Raw genomic sequence first — 27,402 nt, 5'->3', positions numbered from 1 at the left:
TTTCTTTTTAGCTGAGAAAGGTTGTATTCTGATTTTAATTTATGTTATACATAGGACACTGTGTGTTTACAATGGGCTAGTCGCAGCTCTTCTTTCATCGGACATGTACATTGTTTCAGCCTGAACTGTATTAATCATCAGTTATTTAATCTCAATCTGTCCTCTGAAGACAAAAATCTGTTCGGACAAGTGCTTATGTAGGGAAGTTGATGGGGATGATATTTCTTCATTGTGCTTTGATTCTATTGCAGTTTACTGGAAGTTGGATAGTGAAAGTTAAAGTATAATTCTAGTGGGAAATGAAAGGCTGTTCCTCCATTACATGACTAACAGTGTCAAAACAAAATCATAGAGTTAAGTTAAAGCCATTTAGGAAGCTTTTCCACTCAAAGTATTCAATATGTGTTTTCAGTAAAAGACACATAATAAATAGCATGAGTTAATAGCTGGAGCTACAGAACCCAGAAATGCTTTAATGCAGTGCCAGTTATGTCCAAACAACACATTCATGTTTACCATTGCTGTCAGCCTGTGATCACTTTATATCAAAGGCTCCTGAAGAGACCCGAGGGGAAAAACATGTCAGGCTGGTGAGTCGGCTTGTAATGGACAGTGAGTTCTTATAGGAATAGACCGCCCTTTTTTTTTTTTTTACTTTACATATAATCATACTGGATACGGAATGCTGTACAAATCTGAAGTTGTCGGACTGGGTTGTTGACTCATTACCCTTTAATGATGGAAATCTGACCAGACATGATCTCATTGTGAGTAGTTTATCCTCACAAAAACCTGTCATGGAACTGTGATGTTTTTGGGTTTTTTTTAAATTTACTATTATTTTGGCACTGAAGTCAAATGTATCTGTTGAAATTAATGAATTACTGCAACGAAGCAGTATGCATTATAAATGAGAGTCCAGCTTTCTATATAATTGTTACATATCATGGCAATAATTTAATCTTAGATTTTCATTTGAACCAATCCCAGCAAAAAATAAATAAATACAAACCAAACGATGTGTGTGTCAATGTGTAGCAGCAAATACAATTACCTGAGATCCAAAATTCAGTCACAGGAAGACTTTTTGGAAAAAAATGTTTGCTATAGTTTCTGTTTCTGAGAATTGTATTGATGTTTTGAGGTGAGAAACTAGACAGACAGAGGAATCGAATTTACTTGTCTTAGTTAATTAAATCAGCTGTATATGGCTAAGAGGCCTCCTCCCCCTACCAAAAAACAAAAACAAAAAACAATTGCAATGCCTCATTTGGATTTTTATAAATTTCTCTAGCACTGAACTACAAAAAAAAAACCTTTCTCTTAATCAGATGCTAAACATGTACTGTCTTATTAAACCATCTTCATTTTCTAGGCCAATTTTGTGATGTCAACATCGATGAGTGTCTATCAAACCCCTGCCAAAATGGTGGAAGATGTATTGATGCATCAAATCAATACCATTGCATGTGTCCTGACGGCTTCACTGGGTTCCACTGTGAAACCAACATTGATGAATGTGTGTCAGCGCATTGTCTGCATGGGAGGTACTGGTTTTTTTGTTGCCATTTGATACAGAAACACTGCAAATTATACAAGAATAGAACTGAATTATTTTTAATTACACTCCTTGCTAGCGCAGTGAGTGGCGACATATGTGACAAGTCGTAAGGAGTTAATGTGATGCACTTACAGGTTGTCCCAGTGGTCTCGAAATTATAGTCATTAATTCTGTTGAAGGGGAAATACTCATTCATTCCAAAGGCTGTCTCTCCCCTGCTCTCATAGGATTCTACATAAACTACATGGCAAAAGACCTTCATATATATTAATGCTCGTTTCATCAAGTAGTGTAATTTTAATGAATAATATTAATTCCATCTCTTTGGCCCTCGCAGCTGTAAAGACGGAATATATTCCTACTCCTGTCTTTGTGAAATAGGATGGACAGGCAGCAGATGTGAAACAAACATTGATGTGAGTTGTGTTTAATTAATCGACCCACGACCCAAGAAATGTCTTGAGAGTTTTGTAATCGTTTTTTGGCTTTGGTATCACTAATTTTATAGATTTTTCTGTAAAATAAGGCGGTTGAACTATCAGGATCATGTAATCATTGTACAAATACCTAATTAAAATCAATTGCTAATGTCTAATTGATCTAAGCAAAGGCTTGTGTTGTACTCTAGAGATAAAACACTGAGCTGTTTTCAGGGTCTGAGAACATTTAGCTCAATAAATAGTGATTTCCTCCTATTTAACCCCCCCAAAAAATTGTTCTGAATGTTTTTGGAAGTACTTCATAGTTTTATCTACCAATATATTTGATATTACTGGTATTGTGTTTGTGTTTCTCTCCTGTAAAGATGTTATGTTTTTTCCTTCACAGGACTGTGCCTCCAACCCCTGTTTGAATGGGGGCTCGTGTGTGGATCTTATCGATAAATATGCATGTTTCTGTCAGGATGGTTATACAGGGAAAACTTGTGAGGTTGATGTAGATGTATGCAAACATGTTGCTTTCAATTTCTCACTGTGTTTCAATGGAGCCACCTGTGTCGATGGAAAAGGGTCTAACTTTACATGCAGGTGAGTTGGCCAACTGTCAGAAGTCAATTATTTATTGTTACGTTATAACGAGACTGAAACCATCATCTGCTCAATTCATCATAATATATGATTGAAACAAAATTTCCTGATTAAATATCTCTTCATGTGTCGTAAAATTAAACTATTGGATTTACGTGATCTACGTAAAGCCTGGCTAAATTTTTCACCTTAGGCAAAGTGACAGGAAATACTGCAATGAGCCAAAGGCTTTGTTGCATTCATGATAAAATGAGTTATATTACTGTTCTTTGCATATTGGTTAACTGCACATTCTCTGAAACATAAAAATACACAGAACCTTAATTAGTTATCTCAACTAGATCTGTATTTACCATTTACCTGTGAAAAAGGTCTATTTATTGTCACCCCTGGAGGGTGACTTTCCATCTATTCTATCTTAGCTTTGCGATCACAGCAGGGCAGGTCAAGCAAACTTTCTCCCATGCATGGGGAGTAAACATGGTACTTGTTTTTTGACCAGCTGAGAAGAAGAAGAAGAAGAAGTACACTTTATTAATCCCCGCAGGGAAATTACAGTCACTCAGGTATTTTTACATGTTCTTTGTGTTAGTTTATGGCAATCAGTGTATACACAGGCCCCTGTAAGCATGCAGTTAGCAGTTAGTACACACATCAAACAACACACACAGGGAGGCAGAGTGATGGGCAGCGGCTTCAGGAACGCGCCCATATTGAGCAGCTTGTAGGGGGGACGGCGCCTTGCCCAAGGGCGCCTTGGCAGTGGCTGGAAGGTGAGCTTACACCTCCCACCGTCAGCTCACACTCCCTCCGAAGATGTCCTGGTGGGAGCAGGATTCGATCCGCCGATGGTTGGGGCGATCTGTCTACAGGACATCTGCTCTGCCCCTGCCGCCCCATGATTTTAGAAGCAATTCCAGCCTATAAATTTAGTGTCCATGCAAAAATTGAAGCTGTTGGATATTATGCTGACATTGTCACTGTCCATGTCTTAGTTGGATTTAAGGTGCTTAAATGCCACTCTTACATCATGATAATGTAAAACCAAAGCATTAACTAAAACATTTGCAACATTGGAACAGAAAATTAAGGAATAAAGTTTAAAACATTTTTACCAGAAAGTAGTATTAAACATGGAAAGTGTCCTACAGGAAAAGGCTGTGGCATGTCAAATGTAATCTTTAAATGGAATGCTAAGATACAACCACAGATCTGCAGTCAATCACTGCCAGTCAACTATTTCTCCAATATGTCTGGTTCTTTCCAGATTTAAATGACTAGGAGTTTATAGTGCAAATGATTCAGTGGTCAGTTATTTTGAAATTTTTCTGAACATATAACTTGATACTCTACATTCCTGGTTTTCATGCTGGTGATATTCCTCTCTAATATGACTTGAAATTATTGTTGTAACATTGAGCTTTGCATTCGCACATCAGGAGTTCCTCAAATCCAACTACCCCAACTGACCTGTCCTCTGTTGCAGAGGCAGAGCTGGGAGATGATGGGGGATCAGAGTCAATCTCTCGGGGCGAAGTCACCGAGGTAGTTAAACAACTGCACGGTGGCAAAGCCCCGGGTGTTGATGAGATTCGCCCGGAAATTCTGAAGGCTCTGGGTGTTGAGGGGCTGTCGTGGATGACATTGCTCTTTAACAAGTCTGGGACAGTGCCGAAAGAGTGGCAGACTGGGGTGGTGGTTCCTCTATTTAAAAAGGGGTACCAGAGAGTGTGTGCCAATTACAGGGGCATCACACTCCTCAGCCTCCCTGGGAAAGTTTACTCCAAGGTGCTGGAAAGGGGGGTCCGGCCGATTGTCGAGCCTCAGATTGAGGAGGAACGATGTGGGTTCCGTCCTGGTCGTGGAACAACGGACCAGCTTTTTACTCTCACAGGGATCCTAGAGGGAGCTTGGGAGTATGCCCATCCAGTCTACATGTGTTTTGTAGACTTGGAGAAGGCATATGATCGTGTCCCCAGGGTTATACTGTGGGAAGTACTGCGGGAGTATGGCGTGAGGGGGCCTCTCCTCAGGGCCATCCAATCCCTGTACGCCCAAAGTGAGAGCTGCGTTCGGGTTCTCGGCAGTAAGTCGAACTTGTTCCGAGTAGCTGTTGGCCTTCGCCAGGGCTGCGCTTTATCACCAATTCTGTTTGTGATTTTCATGGACAGGATATCGAGGCGTAGTCGTGGTGAGGAGGCTTTACAGTTTGGTGGATTGCATCACTGCTTTTTGCAGATGATGTGGTCCTGTTTGCGTCATCAGCCTGTGACCTGCAGCGCTCACTGGTCCGGTTTGCAGCCGAGTGTGAAGCGGCGGAGATGAGGATTGGCACCTCCAAATCTGAGGCCATGGTCCTCAGCAGGAAACCGGTGGACTGCCTTCTCCAAGTGGGGAATGAGGTCCTTCCACAAGTGAAGGAGTTTAAGTATCTTGGGGTCCTGTTAACGAGTGAGGGAACAATGGAGCGTGAGATTGGACGGAGAATTTGGGCAGCAGGAGCGGTATTGCAGTCGCTTTACCGCACTGTTGTCACAAAGAGGGAGCTAAGCCGAGAGGCAAAGCTCTCCCATCTACCGTTCAATCTTTGTTCCTACCCTCACCTATGGTCATGAGTGATGGGTCATGACCGAAAGAACGAGATCGCGGATACAAGCGGCTGAAATGGGCTTTCTCAGGCGGATAGCTGGTGTCTCCCTTAGAGATAAGGTGAGAAACACTGCTGTTCACGAGGGGCACAGAGTAGAGCCGCTGCACCTTCGCATGGAAAGGAGTCAGTTGAGGTGGTTTGGGCATCTGGTGCGGATGCCTCCGGGACGCCTCCCTAGGGAGGTGTTTCTGGCACGTCCAGCTGGGAGAAGACCTCGGGGCAGACCCAGGACCAGGTGGAGGGATTATATCTCAACACTGGCCTGGGAACACCTTGGGATCCCCCAGTCAGAGCTGGTGGATGTGGCCAGGGAAAGGGAAGTTTGGGGCTCCCTGTTGAAGCTGCTGCCCCCTCGACCCGACTACGGATAAGTGGTGGAAGATGGATGGATGGATGGATGGATTCGCACATCAACACCCGCCACTTCACCTCATCGCGGATTTTTGGTAGGCACTCACATGATGCCATACGCGCATTCTATTGGCTGATGGCATCCGGAAGTGCGCTATGTTCCGTGAGTCTCGGACTTATGTGAGTCAAAAAAGTGCTTTAAACAGTCGATAAGAGAGTGGAAAAAGGTAATACAGATAGAAGGTGGTTTAATATTAGTATGGGGAGCGTCATAAATGTTTAAATTACCATAAATAATAAGATAAATGGGGTGGCATGGTAGTGAAGTGGGTAGCGCTGTCGCCACACAGCAAGGCGGTTCCGGGTTCGAGTCCCGCTTTGTGCGGAGTTTGCATGCTCTTGTGTCTGCATGGGTTCTCTCCGGGTTCTCCGGCTTCCTCCCACCTGAAAAAAGAAAAAAACCCACGTGCTTCAGCTGTTCAGCTGGTCCTAAATTGACCATAGGAATGAGGGTCTGCGTCTGTGTGTAGCTGGGATAGGCTCCAGCTCCCCGCGACCTGCGCAAGCGGATGAAGCGTGTTGAGGAAATGAATGAATGAATGAATAAGATAAATAGTTTGTCGCTTTATCACAGACTTTGTTAATCGCGTGTGGTTCCTGGACTGCATTAACCGCAAAGAACATGGGTGCACTGAAAATATGACTTAAAAAGAGTACGACTTCAACAAATTTGCAAAGGTAATCTTGACGCCAACTCTCAGTTGTCAGTTACATTTGACAATCCATTCTATGGCTTTAGACAAAAATGTGGTTTCACGAAAAGGGACTGTTTAATAAAAGGTCAAAGACCAAATATGGTAGAATTCTTGGTCATGGATCAAAATATTGGACATAAATTGCATTCTAATAATCCTCCCTTACTCTATTCCATTCTACATAGAACTTTCCCTAGCAAGCTAAGCATACATATTGTCTTTTATATGGGCCGCAGTGGTAGTCCTCCAGGATGGTCACAAGTGAATCATTACTTTTTAATTTCTGACACATTTCCCCTTGAGTGATGAAGTGTATCTGAATACAAGGTGTATGTAGTAAGTGTGTGCATATTTGACACAGCAGCTCCCTGGATGCCTTGCTGTTAATTACATTGGCTAACCTTTTGCTGATATGCTCCTGCTCAGTGACATGATTTAATGCATCCTAGACTAGCACGACTCCAAATGGGTTTGTGCATTTTACAGTATTGACACAGGATCGTCCGCCACTTTGGTTCACAGTATTTTATGATTTTCAATTCATTGTACACTCATTTATGTAAATATAGAGAAGCACCACAGAGGGAAACATGCACAGGGGTAAGCTTAATCAATGCTCACATTTTATGTCCTTCAGTACCCCTCATATCTGCAATAAGATGATTGTGCATTCTGTGCTTTCTGCAGGATTTGGACATCAAATGTAATTTATTGTTATATCTGTGCATTATTTATTTTGGCTTCCTTTAAATTCTGTTCTTTGTCAGTTCTCTGTTTGATGGAGTTGAGGTTTATTTAACTAATTAGATTTCAAGTTATGATGACAAGCAAGTATTTTACACATTTATTACTGCATTGATATATTGTGTACTTTGTGGAAATGAAAGAAGTTTTTTATACCACCAGAAAGCAGATGTGCAGATTTATACAGATTTAACTCTTCTGTTAGCCTCTGCAGCATTAGGTGAAAGATTTATCGATACATTTTCTGGGTAGTAGCAGGTTCCAGTGTGGCATTTGGCCACTGTGACTTAATCATCATATACATATACAGTACCATCATATACAAAAAGTTTTTCTGAGAGGAAACCACAATGTTTCCACATCCTTTTTTCCCACATGAATGATGAGCTGATCAGTCAGCCTGCACTGACTAATGGCATATAAGATAAAATCAGTCATGCAATAGCTTCTTGGCAAGACCACATTTACAAAACATGAAATGCGTTGCTGTTTTGTCTGCACTTTCTATCTGAAGTGTACACATTCATTTATGCACCTGTTAAGCAAATGAACTCCAAAGCACTCCACTCTCTATTATGGTGGTCAGACAAAAGGTTAGGCAATAAACCTATTGCTCATTTTCAGCTGTTGTGCTGCATGATTAAAACACTTGTACCTCATGGATGTCAGGCGGCAACACAATTGAAATTCTAAGAGAGGAGTTTTAGCCTCATAAATATAGTTTATAAACTCTTCATGAAACAGAGAATCTACATCATTTCATTTTTGTTTTTTTTGCTTGTGCCACCTTATCTAAAGTCAAAGATACCCAGAGATATTACGTTAGTTTGAAGTATGGTAAATGTGAATTGGAGATCCATGCGAGCCATTGGCCCCTTCTGGCCTCAGGTAGGTTTGATGCATGAATAGGCTCATTGTCCATCTGCAAAATTACTACTCTTCTCCAAAAATTCAAGCCAGTGGGGCTGACATCTGCGACAAATAAGTGGTACCTCCCTTTGCTCTAGGTGTAGCTCATCTAAAGAAAATTTCCATGACAGAGAGCCATTACCATCACCACTGTTGGTTTTATGCACTGCTGAATTAATGAATTATGTTTTATCTCCCCTTCAGATAAGGCCTCTAATTTTAAGTTAGTGATCTATAAATTTAAGTGAGACTTTTCTGCAATAAGAATTTTTTTTTTTTGGTCAAATATAATGTTCTGGATGCTGCACTACGTTTTCAAGTAATGAATCAGTAATAAATAGTTATTATTTAGTCCACTCAAACCAATTCAGAGCCCTTTCCTTGAGAGGGTATCTGTTACGCTATTTTTGTGGAGAACATCTTGCTGTTCAGACTTAATGTGTTTGTATTACTTAAGAAGAAAATATATCAAGTAATTCACTATAATTTCAACATTGATTTGATCTAATTGTCCATATTCAGTACCCATTATAAGAACTTTAAATGGGTTCTTGGTTAAGGTTGAGAGCAATTACAAATAGCTGCCTTGTTTGTGAAGGCCATAAAGAGTTGTGTTTATTTAAACTGGATTATACTGGATAGATAACACATCTACTGTATTAAGGCTGAAGGTTGTTATTGATGAGTGGAATTGCACTGTTCAGCTTTGCAATAATGGATTTATCCATCCAATTATACATTCTGCAAAAAGATGCAATAATAAAGAATTTCAGTCAAAATAATGATGTTGTGCAGGCATGTTGTGTTGTGTAGGCAAATGCTATTTAAATAACATTTGAGACAAGTGTTTTTGTTTTGATGCATATTTTACTTTTTTTTTTTGACACACCGACCCACATTACAACACCCAAGTGAATCATATATTACATAGTACAGTGCAAAACTGCATCTATCAAAATTTCATAAAATGCCTGTTTATAATAATATACCCTGTAATAATAAACCCTCTCATAAGAAGAAACAACTAACTAGAGAAGATGCTGTGGCTTTTAATAAATAAATAAAATAAGCTTTTTTTTTTTCAGATGCAGCATTTTAGACCCACGGGATGGAAGTGAAAGCTCTGAGAGACAGTCTCACAGATTTAAAGTATGATATGTTTCTCTAGTTGTCCACCAGGCTTCATGGGAGATTTCTGCGAAGTGGATGTTAACGAATGCTGCTCAGCGCCCTGCCACAATGGTGCCATTTGCCAAGATCTTATTAATAGCTACTTCTGCCACTGCAGGTCCGGTGAGTGTCTCCATTTCATTTCAAAATGACGCAGCTGCCGACACATTTTATTTTCCCTTTTATGTCCCTACAAGAAGCCTTTGTGGCTCATTAACATAAGCACAAAAACCAGATGTGAAATGAGTTATCACATCTAATACTTGAATACTCTTATTAGACTGAAAAGGCCCATAGAAAGTGTCATCCAAGTTTATCATAATGCCTACATATCATTTGCGCTTCAAAGTAACGCAAAAGTCATCCATTTTTCTCCAGGGAGAACTTTGTATCCATACAGTACTAAAAAAGACAGTGATAAAAAGATGATCCAGCCTGAGCTCATTAAAATGTATGTGGCATCTTGCTCCTTAGTGAAAGCTGTTTCTTGTCTTTGTATGTGTGTGAACCCAAAAAGAAGCAAATCAATGTAGGAGAATCTGATTGATATTCACTTCAGAGGGTGGAAGTGGGAGAGCCGGGGCTCACCACGGCACTCTGTGGGCTTTTGTTTCTGGCAGGTTGGACAGGCCTTCACTGTGAGGATGACATTAATGAGTGCCTTCCACAGCCCTGCAACCAGGGGATATGCATTCAGAACGATCCAGGCTATGGCTACACCTGTTTCTGTCGTCCTGGATTTGTGGTGAGGCTTCCCACCTTATATCCAATTTTATTATTTTTTTAATTGACCAATACCCTATTGCATGTCCATCCTCTTGAGTTCTCTCTGTGCATTCATCTATTGAACTGTAGTACATTTTCTTTAATGTGTGATTTGATCATTATTTATTTGGCCTAATTACAAAGCAGGTAAATCTGTTTACTCCTAGTAATTATAGGCTTATATGAAATTTTTACAAATTCCTTATAAAAAAAAAATTTCTTCAAAACACATAGGTTGCAAATATTATGTTTCTCTCTTAAAAACAATGCTTTACATTGTTTCGTAGTTAACAAGCAACCATATTTCATTTTAGAATTGCCTTGTCAATTAAATTTTTATATACAGTACTGTATATTAATTTGGCTATGCATATTATGCGTTAATGTGAAAATACATTACATATTTAAATGTTATTTGTTTTGCATGCAAAGGGGAAAAATTGTGAGCACAACTACAATGATTGCCTGTCAAGTCCCTGTCCAGAAGCATTTTCTTGCATAGATGGTATCAACAAGGTCAGCTGCCTGCCACCTTTAATTGACACCGTTCACTTGGTGGCTGCTGTGACGAACACCACTCCTGGCATCATATCCAATGGGTCAAAAGTTAACTTGACAACGACACCTGAAGAATCCACAGGTACAATAACATGATGTCTGTGCACTTGTCCATCTCAGGCTCTTGTATATGAATGACTCCTACATTCCAGGAAGAAATTATTGCTGTTTTAAATATGTTTTACTTATGTTACGTTTCAGTTAAACTCTTACAAAGAAAACTTTGTAAAATAGCAAGATGTAAGATTTACTTTTGTTTTTTGTTTTTTCTTTCCGTGCACGTAGCAGGTAATGAAAAGTTATATACATAAAATCTGAATAATAATCGGAAGTACCGGTATTAATGTCCTGTGTAATATGATATAGTCTTCAATGCAATCTGGGTCCAAAAACAAACAATTACAAACAAAACCGCATTGACTATTTTACAATAATATATTGATTATCTATATGTTTTTCCAGAACTGTCATAATATACTGCAATTCTAAAACACACTACAAACTACAGAACACCATACTTCACAAGTTAATCTTTTACCACTTAATTACTGTAAATATTCAGTGAATTGTTTCACAATCCTACAGCTGTACTTTGTTATAAGTGACAATAATAACAGAAATAGAGGGATAATATTTTTGTGAAATATTGAGTTTGGGGACTTAAATTGTATAAAACTAATTGTATAAAAATAATTGATATTTCATCCATTTTTCTTGATTATCTTTGATTCTGTCAACTCTACTTACCTACCAACAAAATGGTTGCACCCTTTCGCTGTGCTAAAGCAGAATACCAACCAAACTACATTAGGTAGTGGAAGTTTTCGGAGAATCCTTAGGCTTCTTTCCTGTTTGAGGTGCCACTCGATGTTGCATTGGTTTTGCATTTTGTACATACAGTATCTTGATCAAGGTCAACAGTATTTTACACATGATTTAATAACTACCATACATCTTCCATATTTTAGTGGTCTGCCCGTGCTGATTAAGGCAAATGAAGACATTTATATATATATATATATATATATATGTGTGTGTCTGTGTGTGTATATATATATATATATATATATATATATATATATGTGTGTGTGTGTGTGTATATATATATATATATACACACACACACACACACACACACATATATATATATATATATATATATATATATATATATGTGTGTGTGTGTGTGTGTGTGTGTATATATATATATATATATATATATATATATATATATATATATATATATATATATATATATATATATATATATATATATATATATATATATATATATACATACACACACACACATATAATTTAAAAAGTTCCATTCCCACACTGTCTGCTTCCTGGTAGCTGATGACCTCTGCCCAGACGGATTACAGAAAAACAGATATTTCATACAATACATATTTACTGCAGCTGAACCATCTTTATTCATCTTCCTTAACCCATTAATCATCTCATGACCCCTCTATGTCTGTTGCGACCCTTTGAAGGTAGTCTAACTGCTCTGGCTGTGTCTGTAGAATATAAAACCAGCTCCAATCCACAACAAAGTTGAAGAGTAAAATGCTGCTTATTTGCTATTTCATCAGCATAGCAATGTATTTACATTGATGAACTGAGCTATTTAAATTAAAATGCTTCACTATTTGTTATGGTATGTACTACTTCAGTGACTGCATTCAGAAAAGGAAGTTTCAGAGTTTACTTATGTGATTGAATGTGTGTTCCTTTGGTGTTATATTAATTTGATTTCAACCCTGTAATGTAAGAAACGTCTTAAGATCCACGTGACTATGACTTATGTTTATATATACTGTAAAACACAGACTCAACGCTTCTGGAAAGGTAATTATTTTGATGGACAATTACTTCACTGCCAAGAATAACACCTGTAATCTTTATGATCGATCAGATGAAAGATGGCAGTGCATCAACTTAGATTAGCGTCTCAATCAAGTCATAGTTGCCATTAGTATGCCATTACTTCCATTAACATTATGTGAGCAGGAAAATTACACTAAATGTTTTCAATTGATATGCCATTAAACCAATCAATTTGTGCTGAATGCATTTTTCTGACAAATTATTAAACTACCCTTCCCTTGTCTTTCAAACCAAAGGTTTTTACTGCACACTTTTGCTAGTTGTCAAGGAGAGACTCTTGCTGACCAACCAAATTTCATTTTCGGGCATTTGGAACATGGAAGAAAATTATGCGCTCGGTTTGTTTGTCATATTTTGTTAACCTTTTCTCTGAAATATTCTTTAAAAGCTAGTTGTTTGTTGCCTGTATTTCAGAAAAAAATTATTCCAGCGAACAATAAATCTGATCATTATTTGTCATTTGATTGTCTTTCAACATTCAAATTACATAGAACACAATATGTTGTACATTACTGGTGTTAACAGTCATCTTTGCGAGAGGAAAATGGGGAGCACTGGGCAGATTGTAACTCCTTGACAGATGATATGTGTCTACCTATGAAACTGCTCACAGACCTGTAAAACAGATCTATTGAACATAGACAAGCTTGAACCAATTCAGTGCGACACTCAGAAAATCACTATGGTCCAAACGTAATGGAGTCTCCCCCACTGCACCTGGTCCAGGCCTCACCCATTGCACATTGAGAGCGTTAAATATACACACAAGATACAGACACCAAACTGAATATCTCACTGAAACATCTCTTTACTCTTTTACGTAGATTTAAAGTAAAGGGACCCAGAAACTCGTGAGTTTATCTAACTAGGTCAGCATCTAAGTGCATGCAGTGCCCTCGGTGTAGCTTGAAATAGACTCAGAAAGTACTCTTTTAAACCTAAGACGGCTCCACAACCTCTGAAATATAAAGTCAATAGAAATTTAAACATATAGAGGTTAGTGTATATGATACTCAAACAGGAACATGTAATTTCTCATAAACAAATACAAAGTATGTAAATTTGGTCAAAATATTTTTTGTTGATAAAATAATCAGTAAAGTTGTAAGCTAGTAGGAACAATAAAGGAACTTTGTGCCCAGTTTTAAAATGACCGTCATTTTGGTCTCATAATTGTTGCCTTCACTGTACAAGTAATGCTGACCTTGGTACTTCAGCACTGCTGTATGAAAGCTGATGGGAATCCAGAAAGGACACTGCAGGTGGAGGGAGGCTTACTGCAGCTAAGCTATGATTTGCTTGACTTTCCTTGGAGTGTTCACTGCAGCACAGGTGAACCCGTTATCTTTTGCTGCCACGTGTAGCAGAGGCAAAATTACTTAAGCTCCTCGAAATCAACCTGATAAGTAAGAAGTTAGCCAGAGGGTCCTCTCAAATGTGCACCACCAGAATCAGGACACCTTTCACCTTGTTAACCTACAGTGCAAGCATTTGTTCTGTGCAATGCTAGTTTACGTTGGCCTGTTTTTTCAAATGGATGGCGTATAATTAATTTGGCAACATCCGATTCATGTGCCTATAACTATTTTGATATAGTGTCACAACTTTGCTGTCTGTTAAGTCATAATAACATTGGCATAATATGAACAGTTATGAATATTCATGAGAAAAATCATGGTGAAATGAAACAAACAGCATCTAAACATGTTGTGACAACTGCAGTTCGTAGCGAGTTCCCGTGTACAGTGCACCCTCCTTACTTGCTGTCAATGCGTTCCAAAACCACACATGAATCACAAATTCTACGATATACCGACAAATTTTATCTTATTATTTACGGTAGTTTAAACGTTTATGAACCCTCCTCATACTGATATTAAATCACCTTCTAACTGTATTACCTTTTCCCACACTCTTATCGACTGTTTAAATCACTTTTGTGTCCAAGAATCACGGAACGTAGCGCACTTCTGGATGCCATCAGCCAACAGAATACGAGTACGGTATCAAGTGACTGCCTACCAAAAATCCGCAATGAGGTGAAGTGGCGAGCGTTGATGCGCGAGGGCGCATTGTAATTGCAGTGTGTCAGAGAAATTTCTTCAAGTTATTTCAAAATGAGGCAACAGACAAAAAAAATACACCATACCAGAAGTAGGAATTGATTCCCATGTGTGCTTTAAAATCCCTCATTTAAAGCTTGCATTAAATCCCTTGAACCATTTTCTTCCAGGGTTGCGGGGACAGCACAGAATGACCTTTTGCCTTCCCTCAGGGCTGTGAAACTGCAACGGTCTATGAATGGTCCTCAGCAGTATTTTATCTATGTTCTGTGACAAGTTCAATCAGTCAGTCTATTACCTTACCCAATAAATCAGGGACAAAACAGGACTCGCATCCTGGCTTTTTTAAAATTAATGGGACATTATGTCTATTTCAATTAAATCATGTCATCCGAAAGTCTACTCTCATATTAATTGATCCTAAGTTCATTTTTCTCCAAACATATTTTCCCGGTTGGATATCTGTATAACCTGACAGACCTCTGCACAATGATGCTGCTGCAATATGGCACTCCACCTCTCTGCATTACGTATGACTTGCATCAATTTTTTCACCTCTTTTATGGACATGTAATTACACTGGCACTAATTAAATCTGATCTGAAAGATATATGTCAAAGAATGTTCCCACTGCAATGACGTTTTTTCCCTATTGAAAGTAGAAAAGCTTTGAAGAGTGTACAGTAGAGGCAAACTCCCTGGTCAGCATTGTTCAACGTCTTCTCCTTATTATTTTATACCAGCAGCCAGGACGTTGCTTCTGAGCATAATGAGATATTGAAAGTGTAAAAAGAGGATAGGATGCAGTTAAAATCTTACACATTTACAATTTAGATTTAGCCTGACTACTTATTTAAAATGTCTGGGTGAAAAAATCTGGTGTGAAAGTATAAAGTAGTGGTAAAAACAGGAGACCTTTGAAGGAGAGACTGAAGCTAACTCCTAATGAGGTATGGTACTGCCTCCTGGCAGCAGCCTCAGACTGCATCAAAGACTACAACAGACTAAACAAGGCTTTAAAATTAATGAATAGCTTTGTCTCTAAGGGGTAATTTTCCATCATCAGCATTGGCAAACCCCATTGTCAGGAGTGAAGCAGAAGACAGCACAGCATTGTTGCTGTGTGCATTTATCCTCATTAATTCACAGATCACAGTAGGTCTGCTCCTGATAATTTTCACTTATTTTGTCAGGGGATTTTCTTCAGGGTATTGGTCATATTGCTCTCCAGAGAAAACGGGGGTATTAAAAAGGTAGCTTGTTTGCCAAATACCCTAGGGGGGCAACTGTCAGATCAAAAGCAGTCTGGCCTATTAGGAGCTGATATGTAACAAATATTGATAAAGGTCTCACATGCAGTTGCCCGATTAATAGTGGCAACAACTTTAAAGTCAATGGTTTTTTCAAATATAGAATACTGTTTTTAAGGTCAGACAGAGGCAGGTGTATCCAGGAATTTCTTTTAAAAGATGTGCTCTACTTTGTCATACTTACTTCAAATGCAAACGAACGAGAATAGACATCTTCAACGCTTGCCTCCAATTGCAGTCAGTCTTTCAAGCTGTCTGCATCACTACCCACAATAAGCTTGCTGGCTGTCTAACTTTTACTGAAATACCCCATAATTGCCCATTCTCATGGATGATATAAGCAACGTTATTCCACTCTAAAATGAGGCATGTAATAATCTGGTATGAATATGTTCATTTCAGCCAAGATTCTTCTCTCAGCTAATATAGTACCATTTCCATGCTTCACAGCTTTTTGGCAAATAAGGCTACACACAGTAAGCCCATAGAGAGAGCAAAAGGAATGTGATGCTACCAAGATCTCTGACAGTCGTTTCTCTTGCATTCAAAATAATAATTATCAATGTTTGCATTACACAGTTTCCACAGCAAATTGTCTACATAACATATCCTATCTTTGATACCAGAGTTATTTGAGGATAAAGGTCACATTTAAATTTAATCCAGCATGTTATAGAGCAGCCATGGAGAAACAGGGCAGGAGGCTCTTGCTAAAGTATTACCAACAATCACTTTGCCCTGCTGAGGTGTCTTTAGGAAAACTGAATATTAAATAATTCTTAGGTCTTTTTCTCTGTATCTGATCCTGTTTCCTAGTATCCCTGTAGACAAAGCTTTTGTTTGTTTGTTTTTTTTGTGGGATCAATAAAGAATCTCCAGAATTTCCAGTAATGATGCACAGACTGCAGTCTGTCTTGCTACTGTTTACTCCCCCCCGCCCCCCGCCCATCTCAATCTTTTTATATTTTTCTTATTTCCCAGGTTCAAGTTACATTCAGTACTTTGGGAATTCATACCTGGAGTTTGAGGGTATTGACCTCAGTGCACTCAATAACATTAGTGTGAGATTTCAAACTCAAGAGGCACAAGGAACTATACTCTATGTGGACCAAGGACCTGTAAATGATGATTTCTTCTTCATGAAACTCTTCATCATGAACGGAATTTTGAAGGTAAAGACAGAACATTTGGCTTCGGCCTGCTTTTGCATTAGCAAGTGCTATGTTGTTGCATGTTTCTTTTCTAATAATGGTGAAATGAAAACATAACAAAGATATGGTGGTTAAACACATCCCTCACAGCATAGTAGGAATGCTAAGCTGAGTTAACCCTCATATAACAGCCCCTGTCAACTTCCAAAGCTTTCACCAGCAAAACACACACATCATAACTGGTAGAACGGTTATTTATTGATAGATAGATAGATAGATAGATAGATAGATAGATAGATAGATAGATAGATAGATAGATAGATAGATAGATAGATAGATAGATAGATAGATAGATAGATAGATAGATAGATAGATAGATAGATAGATAGATAGATAGATAGATAGATAGATAGATAGATAGATAGATAACTTTATTAATCCCGGAGGATTATATATCCCGGAGGATATATATATATAAATGTATTGCCTCTGCCTTGGTACTGTCTCAATGACATTATCATGTTTGAGTGCAAAATTTCAGCTCTGCCTTGGTTATACAGTTCATATGATAATCAATGCCTTCTTTCAAATGTTTCAGTATGACTTTTGCTGCAATGAAGAGGAAGGAGTTATACACATTAGCACATTCATTCAAGTTGATGATGGCAACATTCACATCGTTCATATCAGGTATGTGTTTTTATTTAATACTATTGTGTATCTGGGTGTTTATTTTCTTGTCTTTGCTGTGATGAACTCATGTTCAAATCTATTGCAATATGAGAAACAAAAAGTAATAAAAGTAATAAAGCCAAGAAGCCCAGATTCAGTGTATTTTTAACTTGTTGATTTACTGTAGATGTCCTATCAAGAAAAAAAAAGGCACTTTACAACAGACTAATTATTATTATGCAAATTTTGTTCAAATGGTGTTGGCATCTCAGGTAGTATTAACTTGATCTTCAGTTATCCATTCATCTCAAGTGTAGCAGATTTTCTTTTTAGAGAAGGGCTCTAACTAATACACGGAAAGAATAAATAATTGGCAGGAATCATCAGACAGAGAATTTAGATTTTATTAAAAACGGGCAAATGGGCATACATTTTAAAGAACTCAAACAAACCTCAGAATGTACCTATTAAAATGCATTAGTGATCACTGACCATGTTTTATTGGCTTTTCTGAAGTCTTCATTTTCAGTTTTTTATTACGAAAAGATTAACAAGCAAGAGCAGAGCACGAAATCAATGTTTAAATGATTTAAAGTGAGGCTGTGGCCCCTTTAGTTATATTGTTCCTAAACCCATGTGCAATCTCATTGCCAGGACTTCCCATTATAATCTGACATGAAAAAGATTGTGGTGCAGTTTCAAGTTCCAAGACAGGACTTTGTTTCAGATTGCAGCTACAGTATATGAACTGCAATCTGAAACAATGTCAGACTGGTTTCCTTTGCGATGTTAAACAATGTCTTAATGCTATCTGCTTGAATAAAAAGAGATCGTCATTGAACAGAAGTTCTGATTGGACATACAGATAAAAGATAATGAGTGCAAAGAAAAAAGTAAATGAAAGGATAACAAAGGCATTAATTATGGTTTTCTGAAGGTGAAATTTTAAAAGAGAGAAAACACAGATAGAGGACAAAGTAGTGGAGGTTATTATGAACATACTGTGCCAAAGGTGAGCAAATTATTTCCTGTCGAAACAAAGCAGAGTGGGATGGTTGCCTCTTGTTTCTTGGCAGAGAACTGCACTGCCCTAAATATGCAATGGCATCTAAAGGCCCATCAGGTTTAAAGGCTATGAGGCTACACCCCTGTTTTCTTTTTATTTTTTGCAAGAAAAATACAACAGCAGTATGAATCAATCATAATGTTCTGTACCAACCCCTTGGAGACATTGTAAGAAAGAGAGCTGTCATAACTAGAGGGTTGGGAGCATGAAAAAATGGTTTCTGGTGTCACAAAGCAAATTCTTTGTAATTGTCGGATGGTCGAGTCCGTCCATCTTTGTCTGATTTGACCCAGAGCTACAATACCATGGCCATCCTCAACATCACCGCCTAACTCATTATAGACTTTTAATATATCTTCCCGTCAAAGGCGCTTTTCAATATGTTAAATAGAAACCCAGTGGGGATGACTTCTCAAGGACAGTGAGCACAGTGCCCTCTGGCTGCTGGCCAGGCCGCTCTGGCAGACTGCTTCTAAATTAACCGCTTTTCCACGTTGGCTCCAGAGGAAGGACTTATGCAGCTTGGAGTTACTGCCCCAAGTGTTAGCCACCATATGCAACAGCCTGCAAAGTACAGGCTTAACCAATCAGACTAGATTGCTTCATGGACCACCTAACTTCCACTCAGAAAACAAGGGGTATCGGGAGACAATGCAGAGAAGACTGTGCATCTGTGGCCTAAGCACCCTCAAGCTGCAGATGGTTAGTCAAGAATCTGAACTTAAGTAATTATCTGTCCTCCCATGTTGTTTCAAAATGGAGTATTGGTTTTTGAAATACATAAGTGTCTGAAGGGTCGGTGTAAAGTAGTTATGTGAAAGCTTTTAAATTAGCTAGAGAAAACAAAATGTTCAGAAACAGAAATTGAATGAATTGTATTAAAAATTTCCAGTAATTTACTTCAGTTTTTGAATATCACAAGTTTATTCTACTTTTAGAACTATTGAATGTTTTTAAACTTTGTATTGACAAGTTTTGTATAATCAATAAAAGATTTCACATTGTTAAAATAATTTGAGATGAATTCAATCATTATGTAGAAGATGAAGTTGCTGGTCAAAAAAAAAAGCTTTTTTTTTTCAACTCCTCATACAAGATTGCAGTTTTAAAGGAGTAGCAGAGTCACACATCATAATGACTAAACTTCCTTGTGCTTGCAATTCTTCGTCCATTGCTTCCATGTGAGTAAGCCTGCATCATTATCATGCTGCAGCCTTTTTAATAGCATTACAATAACAGAAAAAATGGTAAGGACTGAACAATCAGTGTGTATCATCAAATCAAACAAGCAAAGTATGCATTACTAGTGTCACTTCTGTACACATAAACACCTAATTGTATTAGATTGTGTTATACAGTTCACACAAAACATTTGAACAGAATGAAGAGTGAAGTGTCCATTTAAGACAAGCCTAAATGAACACATGTTAATCTTGTGTGTTACATTCTTATATTTCAAAGAGCCCAAAGGATTTGCTACCTTCAAGGACCTTTTTCTGTATCCATTTAATTCTTGGATCTGTGCTGTTGGTGGCAATATCCCCTGTGGGAGTCTCCTAAAGCAAATTGGTCTCAAAGGAAGGTTCAGACAAAGAGAGGCACAAAGGCCACATATGAATAAGGCACAAAAGGAGAGGTGGCACATTGCCTGGAATAAGAAAACTGAGGAGCCCCTCTGAAGTCAGATCCTGAGTGATAAATACAACCCAAAAACTCTACTGAGAGCCACATCCCTGTGGACCCACCACTCCAAGAATGGGGCATCAGGGTCGGGTGCATTGTGTGCTTTGCGGCAGGTAAAAATGGGGACCTGGCCATGCTGATTTCTGGAATTGTGGACTAGGATGTTGGAGTCTGTGGCTGCTACTCATTCATAGGCCTCTGGTTCAAAAGAGTGTAGCCATCTAATTAGATATTAACAACATGAATTCAGATATTTAAGTCACAATGTCATTGCATAGTCCTCTCCCTCTACTAATAAAACTGACAAAATATTGAAAATGAACACTAGTAACACTGATAGAATAACCTGTCATCAGAGAACACATACAAACACAAAAATCAAAAAGAAACTACAACTAAATGTTTAGAGCCTTTATGTTATTTATATTGGATCAGTTTCAACCTTGATGTCAAATCTCACTCCAACCTCTATTTTTAACCCTGTGACAACCAGTGACACAGAATGTTAATCTTTATTTTGAATCACAGTTGGTGAGTCTGTTCCTGTTCATTATTTGACATGTTTGTCCTCTTGCTTTATAACAGACAACAACTGACCCCCTGTGAAGCAGAGTTAACCCTTTCTGGTTATGAAAAAATCAGAAATACTGCAAGTAATTACTGGTTGGGACACATGATTCAAAGAACAAACTACATCTTCACAGGTGGTCTGCCACAAACACATCTACCCAGTCAGGTGAGACTAAAAAAACACTATATTGTTTCTTGCCTACCTCCTATCACAATCAGTTTTATATAATTGTTTGTAAACTGAATAAGAAACTCAAATGCAATCAAGCAGTTGTAAAGTTGAAACTCTGTTTTATGTCCATAGAAGGCGAAACCATTCGACAACTTCACTGGCTGTATTGAAATTATTGAGATTAATAACTTGAGGAGGTTTTATACATCTAATGCCATCACCAGCAGCAACGTGGATCAATGCCGGTAAAGCTTTAATGTCGTAAAACTACTATTTTATATGTTGATTTCCCTCTTCTTTATGTGTGTGTGTGTGTGTGTGTGTGTGTGTGTGTGTGTGTGTGTGTGTGTGCGTGCATGTGTGCGTGCATGCGTGTGTGTGTGTGTGTGTGTGCGTGTGTGTGTGCATGTGTTTGTGTGACTAAAACTTTGATTGTCGTTCAAATTTTTTAAGCTCATGCATGAAAATAACCTTAACACATTAAAAAAACATGGATAATATACATTAATATTTTTTTATGTGTGAAGCAAATCATTTTTATGATATTTTAAATTTTTGTCCACTGAAACTAGTAAAAGTTTTGCTCAATTTTACAGAACTACTTTTTATGCCACGGCAGCCTCAACAAGTTCCTCAGTTTTGACAACTCAATCGTCCACCTCTGACAAGGTGACCAAAACAACAACAGCTCCCACACAAACACCAAAAAATCCACTGCAGGTTTGCCATGACGGTCTCTGCCGCAACGGAGGAACATGTCATCAGCTGTCTGGCGAAGCTCGGCTTTCCTGTCACTGTCCTCTTCATTTTACAGGAACTTTTTGTGAGAAAGGTAAGCTTGGATTGTCTTTTCTCAGCTGACAGGGCTTTATGTATGTGTAACACACACTTAAGCGGCAAGAGGCTTAAAAACGTACTGTAATGTGACCTCAGATTCAAGAGCCAACCAACAAATTATATTGGTTAATATATGCTGATCCTCTTTAGCTAATAGGTTTCACTGAGAGGGAGAAAAGAGTCAGCCGCAATTGGAATTCCGAGTGATGTGAATTATTCAGGATATGACTAATGATTTTAAAGATCCATATAAGCAGCATGAAACATCACTGTGTGTCCATGGTAACATCCACTGCTTATTGAAAATGAGAAGATAACCTTGCAGCACTTGCTCAACATTCAGTGAAAGCTCTCATTCCTTCACTGACCAAAAATATTTATTTCATACCACCCACTCCAGCACTGACACATCAGACGCTACACACTCTTATACCAAGGAGTCGATTTCTTTTCAGTGGATTGATGATGTTGCTGCTTAAATCTCTTGTTGCTTTTCTTGCCATGTGATATATTGTGTGCTAGTGTAAACAATGACATATTTTTGCAGTCATTCTCTGTTACTATAATAAAACAAAAATCAATGTGATGTAGTTGTAAATAATGACTTAATAATTCCCCCATTTACTCCCCCACACTTACAAAACTGTGTAGATTAAATATTTACATTTTATTGTACTACAATTGCATGTGTAAACAAGCCAGTCAGAGACTGCAACACCCCGCGACACCCCTGATTTCATCATTTTACCCTGGCCTACACATTTTTGTGCCTCTGGATTCCTGAAAATGCTACTTTTTGTTTTGTGATTATATCTCATCGGGTTTCAGAGATGTGTACCTAAAAAGCTATACAGTGCACCGTTGTTCCTCGCAGTTCATGGATTCCAGGAACCACACGGGATTAACAAATTCCGTGATAGAGCGACAAATTATTTATGTTATTGTTTAAAGTAATTTAAACATTTATGAACCCTCCCCATACTGACATTAAACCACCTTCTCTCTTTATTACTTTTTTTTACACTCTTATTTACTGTTTAAAGCACTTTTGTGTCTCACGGAAGTCCGAGACTCACAGAACGTAGCGCACCTCCGGATGTCTTCAGCCAAAAGAATGCATTTATGGTATCACATGACTGTCTTCCAAACATCTGCAATGAGTACATAAGTTGACCCAATACATCCTTTGGCTTGTACAGGGGGACAATTCCGTCTTTTTTTTTTTTTTTTGTTAAATGAAATAAGAGGCAGGTTGTGACACAAGTTTTCTAACAGAACAAACCGCTGCAGATAATGCACTAACAGGAAGCTGAAAAGACCACATCTGACATCAGAGCAAACTGTTCCATTAGTCTTATATGTACTGAGTTACTTGACATGACATGTGAAATCTTAGTCTATGGGGTGTTAATGTTATGTTTTACAGACCATTTGCATTAGGCTCAATCTTCTTGCTTCGTTTGCGTGATCCGCCCTTCTGTGGTACTGAAGCACAGAAAATTTAATGTTTTATGTCCTTTTTCAGTTTGTTATAATATGAATGTTTGACTGTTCAGAACTTTGGCTTGTATTTTGGCTTGTACAAAAAAAATTAGGCTTGTTGATTGCTTTTTTTTTTTACTATAAAAAAAAATACACCCCCTCTTTTTTTTGACAATTCGCCCCCTGGTAATGAAAATGACAGAAGTCAGTAAACAACAGTGCTGCCGGATCTGGTTGGATCCGGTGGAGTTGTGTTAATAAAAAAAGTCCCATTATACTTATAAATAATACAAATTTCGTCTACTGTCGTGGTTTTTCAGTTTGGGAAGTTCTTTTTATTTTCTCTTGATACCCTGTTTTTGCTTTTCTGAGGGCCAGAGTTAGTTGCACTGGTCCCGAGTAAACATTCTGTGCATGTTGTTAACACGCTTTGAGGCTTCCCATTTAATATTATCTACATTTGCGCTTTGTGAGTTCCTATAAAAACCTCCTGGTTTTACTTGTACCTAACCCAATTTTTCTTCCTTCATTTTGTGTATTTGTTGTTTGTTGGATTTGTGCAAGCCTCATTTTTCTGTTTCTGTGCGATGGCAGGTTTTATTGTTTGGATTTGAACTTTTTATCATAAAAGCTTTGAGAGTTTTGTTTGTTTGTTTGTCCCTCCGTTCCTTTGTTCGTTCCTTTATTTGTTCTTTTGTTCTTTCCTTCCTTCCTTCGTATGCTTATTTGTTTGTTTGTTGTATTTTATTTTAACATGGCTGCTTTGTCAATGCATTCGGGTCCTTTTACAAACATAAAATTTGTGTTTGTGTGTGTGTGTGTGTGTGTGTGTGTGTGTGTGTGTGTGTGTGTGTGTGTGTGTGTGTGTGTGTGTGTGTGTGTGTGTGTGTGTGTGTGTGTGTGTGTGTGTGTGTGTGTACGGACAGACGGGTGGATGGATGGACAGACGGACGGACTTATTTTTCTGCAAAGCATGTATATACCTGTAGATGAGTGATTAATTGATCACTGATGGTGTCATTATCCTGGATGGATAAAGATAATACACTTTCATAACTGCTAAAATGGGTTGCCAGATATATTTGGCTGCCGATAATTAACCTGGCAACCTGCCCGAGTAAAGTTTATGTGTGGGAGGAACATTGTGTTAGAGACAGACAGAGAGTGAGAGGTGGGCCAGCATGCAAAGCTGTTATTGGACCATCACAAATTAATGAAAGGAAAACTGTGACAAAGGAGACAACAAGTACAGACATCATTCAAATGTTATGTGGTTCTTGATGCACTAATTTATGAAGTTAACATAATATGCAAAACACTCTGGAAAGACACTGGGGTGTTTGTTTTGGTGTATATGTAGCAGGATATCTCCTCTTTATCACTTGTGTACCTTTAGTTGAATTAATGTAGTCATATTCACATCAAATAAAAAACAGTGTGGTGGTATTATTTGCATCATTGCAACATTATTGCTATTATTTCATAATGTGTGTGTGTGTATGTGTGTGTGTGTGTATGTGTGTGTGCGTGCATGTGTGCGTGTGTGTGAACATGCATGTGGGCCCAAACCAAAATATTTTAGGATGGTGAGTTTTGAAATCAAAAACACAACTTCAAGGGCGTCGGGAATAGACTCGTATATTTTAATCTGAAGAAATTTCTCAAGAAAATAAAGTATTGTTCTATTTGTTCGTAAAATAACACCAGAGATGCTGTGGTGCCCATCTCGGAGAAAGGAAAGTCTACTGACTTTCGTCTACAACATAAACACCATTAATATTTGTAGCTCACAGTTTAAAATACCCCACAAGCAAATAAGTATTTTAGGTGTAGGTTTAGTTGTATTTTATTGTAGGTGGTTAGCTACTAGTTGACACTGTCTGTTGGGATATGGTAATCAGTATGTGATTCCTGCAGCTTTGACAGTCTGCAAGCTGCACTCAATGTTGCATGGATGTAAACGTTATTTGTGGGGACCTTCACTGTGAAAAATGTTGAAAATTAAGCAAGCAAAAGGCAGGAAGTATATAGACAGGCCTATATGGAATTTTTAAAAAAACATTATTTTCTTATTTGGGGATTTTCAACTTGAAAAATAAGAGTTATGGCATATAAACTGGCTGATATGCATTAGTGTCAAATTCAAAGTCTGTGACTTCATCTGTGTGTGCCTCTCTCATAAAGTGCATGTTTAAGCTAACATATTTAAAGGCCTTTCTCTCCATGACTGTAAAGCAAATTCCCTCTTCTCCCTTAATTTGTCACACATAAACTTTTTTTCTTTAATACCAGCTGGCCTTTCAGAGTTATTTCTGCTGAGTTTGACAAGTTGCTCCTCCTCAAAAGCATTTTCTGTCTGTCAGGTTTAACTGAGTGCAGTATCATACAAACAGCCATCCAGCAGAATGCTTTCAACGCTTCTTCCGAACATGAAGTCCAGATGCTGCTTATGTGCTGACGAAGTGTGTAAATATATATTGCTAGGAAAATGTAGCTCAGTCACTACTTTGTCACATTTTGCTGAGTGAGAACCTTAAAAAGCACATTTTGATGTGCATCTTCACTGTTGAATTGCTAACACGTAAAACAATTTATATGAATACTTGGTATACATCCGCACATCAAAGCTCGTGACTTCACCTCATTGCAGATTTTTAGTAGGCAATCAAGTGAAACCGTTCGCATATTCTATTGGCTGACCGCATCCAGAAGTGCGCTACAGCATGTTCCATGAGTCTCGGACTTAGGTGAGACACAAAAGTGCTTTAAACAGTCGATAAGAGTGTGGGAAAAAGTAATACAGAGAGAAGGTGGTATAATGTCAGTATGGGGAGGGTTCAAAAACATTTAAATTACCGTAAATAAGAGGATAAAGAGTTTGTTGTTCTATTGCGGGATTCGTTAATCGCATGTGGTTCTTGGAGCGCATTACCCGCAAGGAACGAGGGCGCACTTCATACACTAATGAAACAATAGATGTATAAACACTCCATGGTTGTACCTGAAAGATGAGGACATAGTTAAATAAATTTCTCTTTATATGGCCCCAAATGACAGATTGGTTTGCTTTAAATGCAATATAATCGGCAAGCAGCTTCTCTCCTCAGACCAGTGGATCAGACTAAGAAAAACTCCTACATAACTCCCACTGATATACAAGAGTCACTGTGTTTTCTATGCAAGTATTATTAAAGTGGATGTTTTTATTTGCTTGCATAACACAGACAATAAGGGTGAACAATTTCACATGAGATGTGGAGATAGAAATTTACATGTCTGTGTATGTCTATTGAGGAACAGGCCCTCACTGCATTATATGGGGAGAGAATCCCACAACGCAGCACGATCAACCTGTTGATGGACCAGATGCCATATCTGAATTTGCATAATCATGATTCAACCTCTGGGTTATGCAAATGTGTCTCTCCAGCGTGACTGTCGAATGAGATGGCTTTGTAAATATGAATGAAGATTTTGTTTCTTGATGGAAACGTTTTCAGAAACATACTTAATTGTAATGTTAAGCTGTAAAGCCATTTTGAAAACAGAAAGGACAAAAATGAACATCCTGATATGCATCCATGCTGGTTTCTGTGTATATATATTTTTTTAATGTTAAAGGTCCCATATAATGCTTGTTTTAGTTCATGTCATTCAGCAACCAAATGTCCAACTGCACTGTATTTGAAATGTCTTGTCCCAGTGTGGTCCGTGGTCCTCAATATCTTTGATTGAATATGCTTAAAATCACTTCCATTCTGAAACGGTCCGTGTTACTGGGCATGGCTCTGAGCTCCTTCTATCAGCACCCGGTAACACACCACCCCCTCCCCCGAGATGTTTCTATGAACACCTCCCTCCCCCCTCGCGTTCACGTTTTGTTTGCATGCACTGCACTGACTTCAGTCTTTCCCTTTTTAAAAAATTTTTTTTTTTTAACTCTGCCGAGACAAATACAACTTTTTACTCGCTTCACCACATTATATACCACCTGCATTTATTTTTGAGAAGT

General features: G+C 38.2%; 1 protein-coding gene across 1 annotated transcript in view; it reads left to right on the top strand.

The window, feature by feature from the left end:
* The window catches only part of eys (eyes shut homolog), a 167,693-nt gene that overhangs the window by 86,103 nt on the left and 54,188 nt on the right, over nt 1-27,402 (top strand). Inside the window, exons 28-38 of the mRNA XM_068326759.1 lie at nt 1,376-1,547; nt 1,899-1,977; nt 2,390-2,589; nt 9,167-9,291; nt 9,789-9,913; nt 10,366-10,573; nt 16,739-16,929; nt 17,507-17,598; nt 20,915-21,065; nt 21,204-21,316; nt 21,668-21,903. Of these exons, the coding sequence (XP_068182860.1) occupies nt 1,376-1,547; nt 1,899-1,977; nt 2,390-2,589; nt 9,167-9,291; nt 9,789-9,913; nt 10,366-10,573; nt 16,739-16,929; nt 17,507-17,598; nt 20,915-21,065; nt 21,204-21,316; nt 21,668-21,903 (1,692 nt within the window). The remainder of the gene's footprint in view (nt 1-1,375; nt 1,548-1,898; nt 1,978-2,389; nt 2,590-9,166; nt 9,292-9,788; nt 9,914-10,365; nt 10,574-16,738; nt 16,930-17,506; nt 17,599-20,914; nt 21,066-21,203; nt 21,317-21,667; nt 21,904-27,402) is intronic.

This window comes from Antennarius striatus, chromosome 11 (genome assembly GCF_040054535.1).
Source record: "Antennarius striatus isolate MH-2024 chromosome 11, ASM4005453v1, whole genome shotgun sequence".
Lineage (NCBI taxonomy): Eukaryota > Metazoa > Chordata > Actinopteri > Lophiiformes > Antennariidae > Antennarius > Antennarius striatus.
This window is presented reverse-complemented; position numbering and strand designations above follow the sequence as displayed.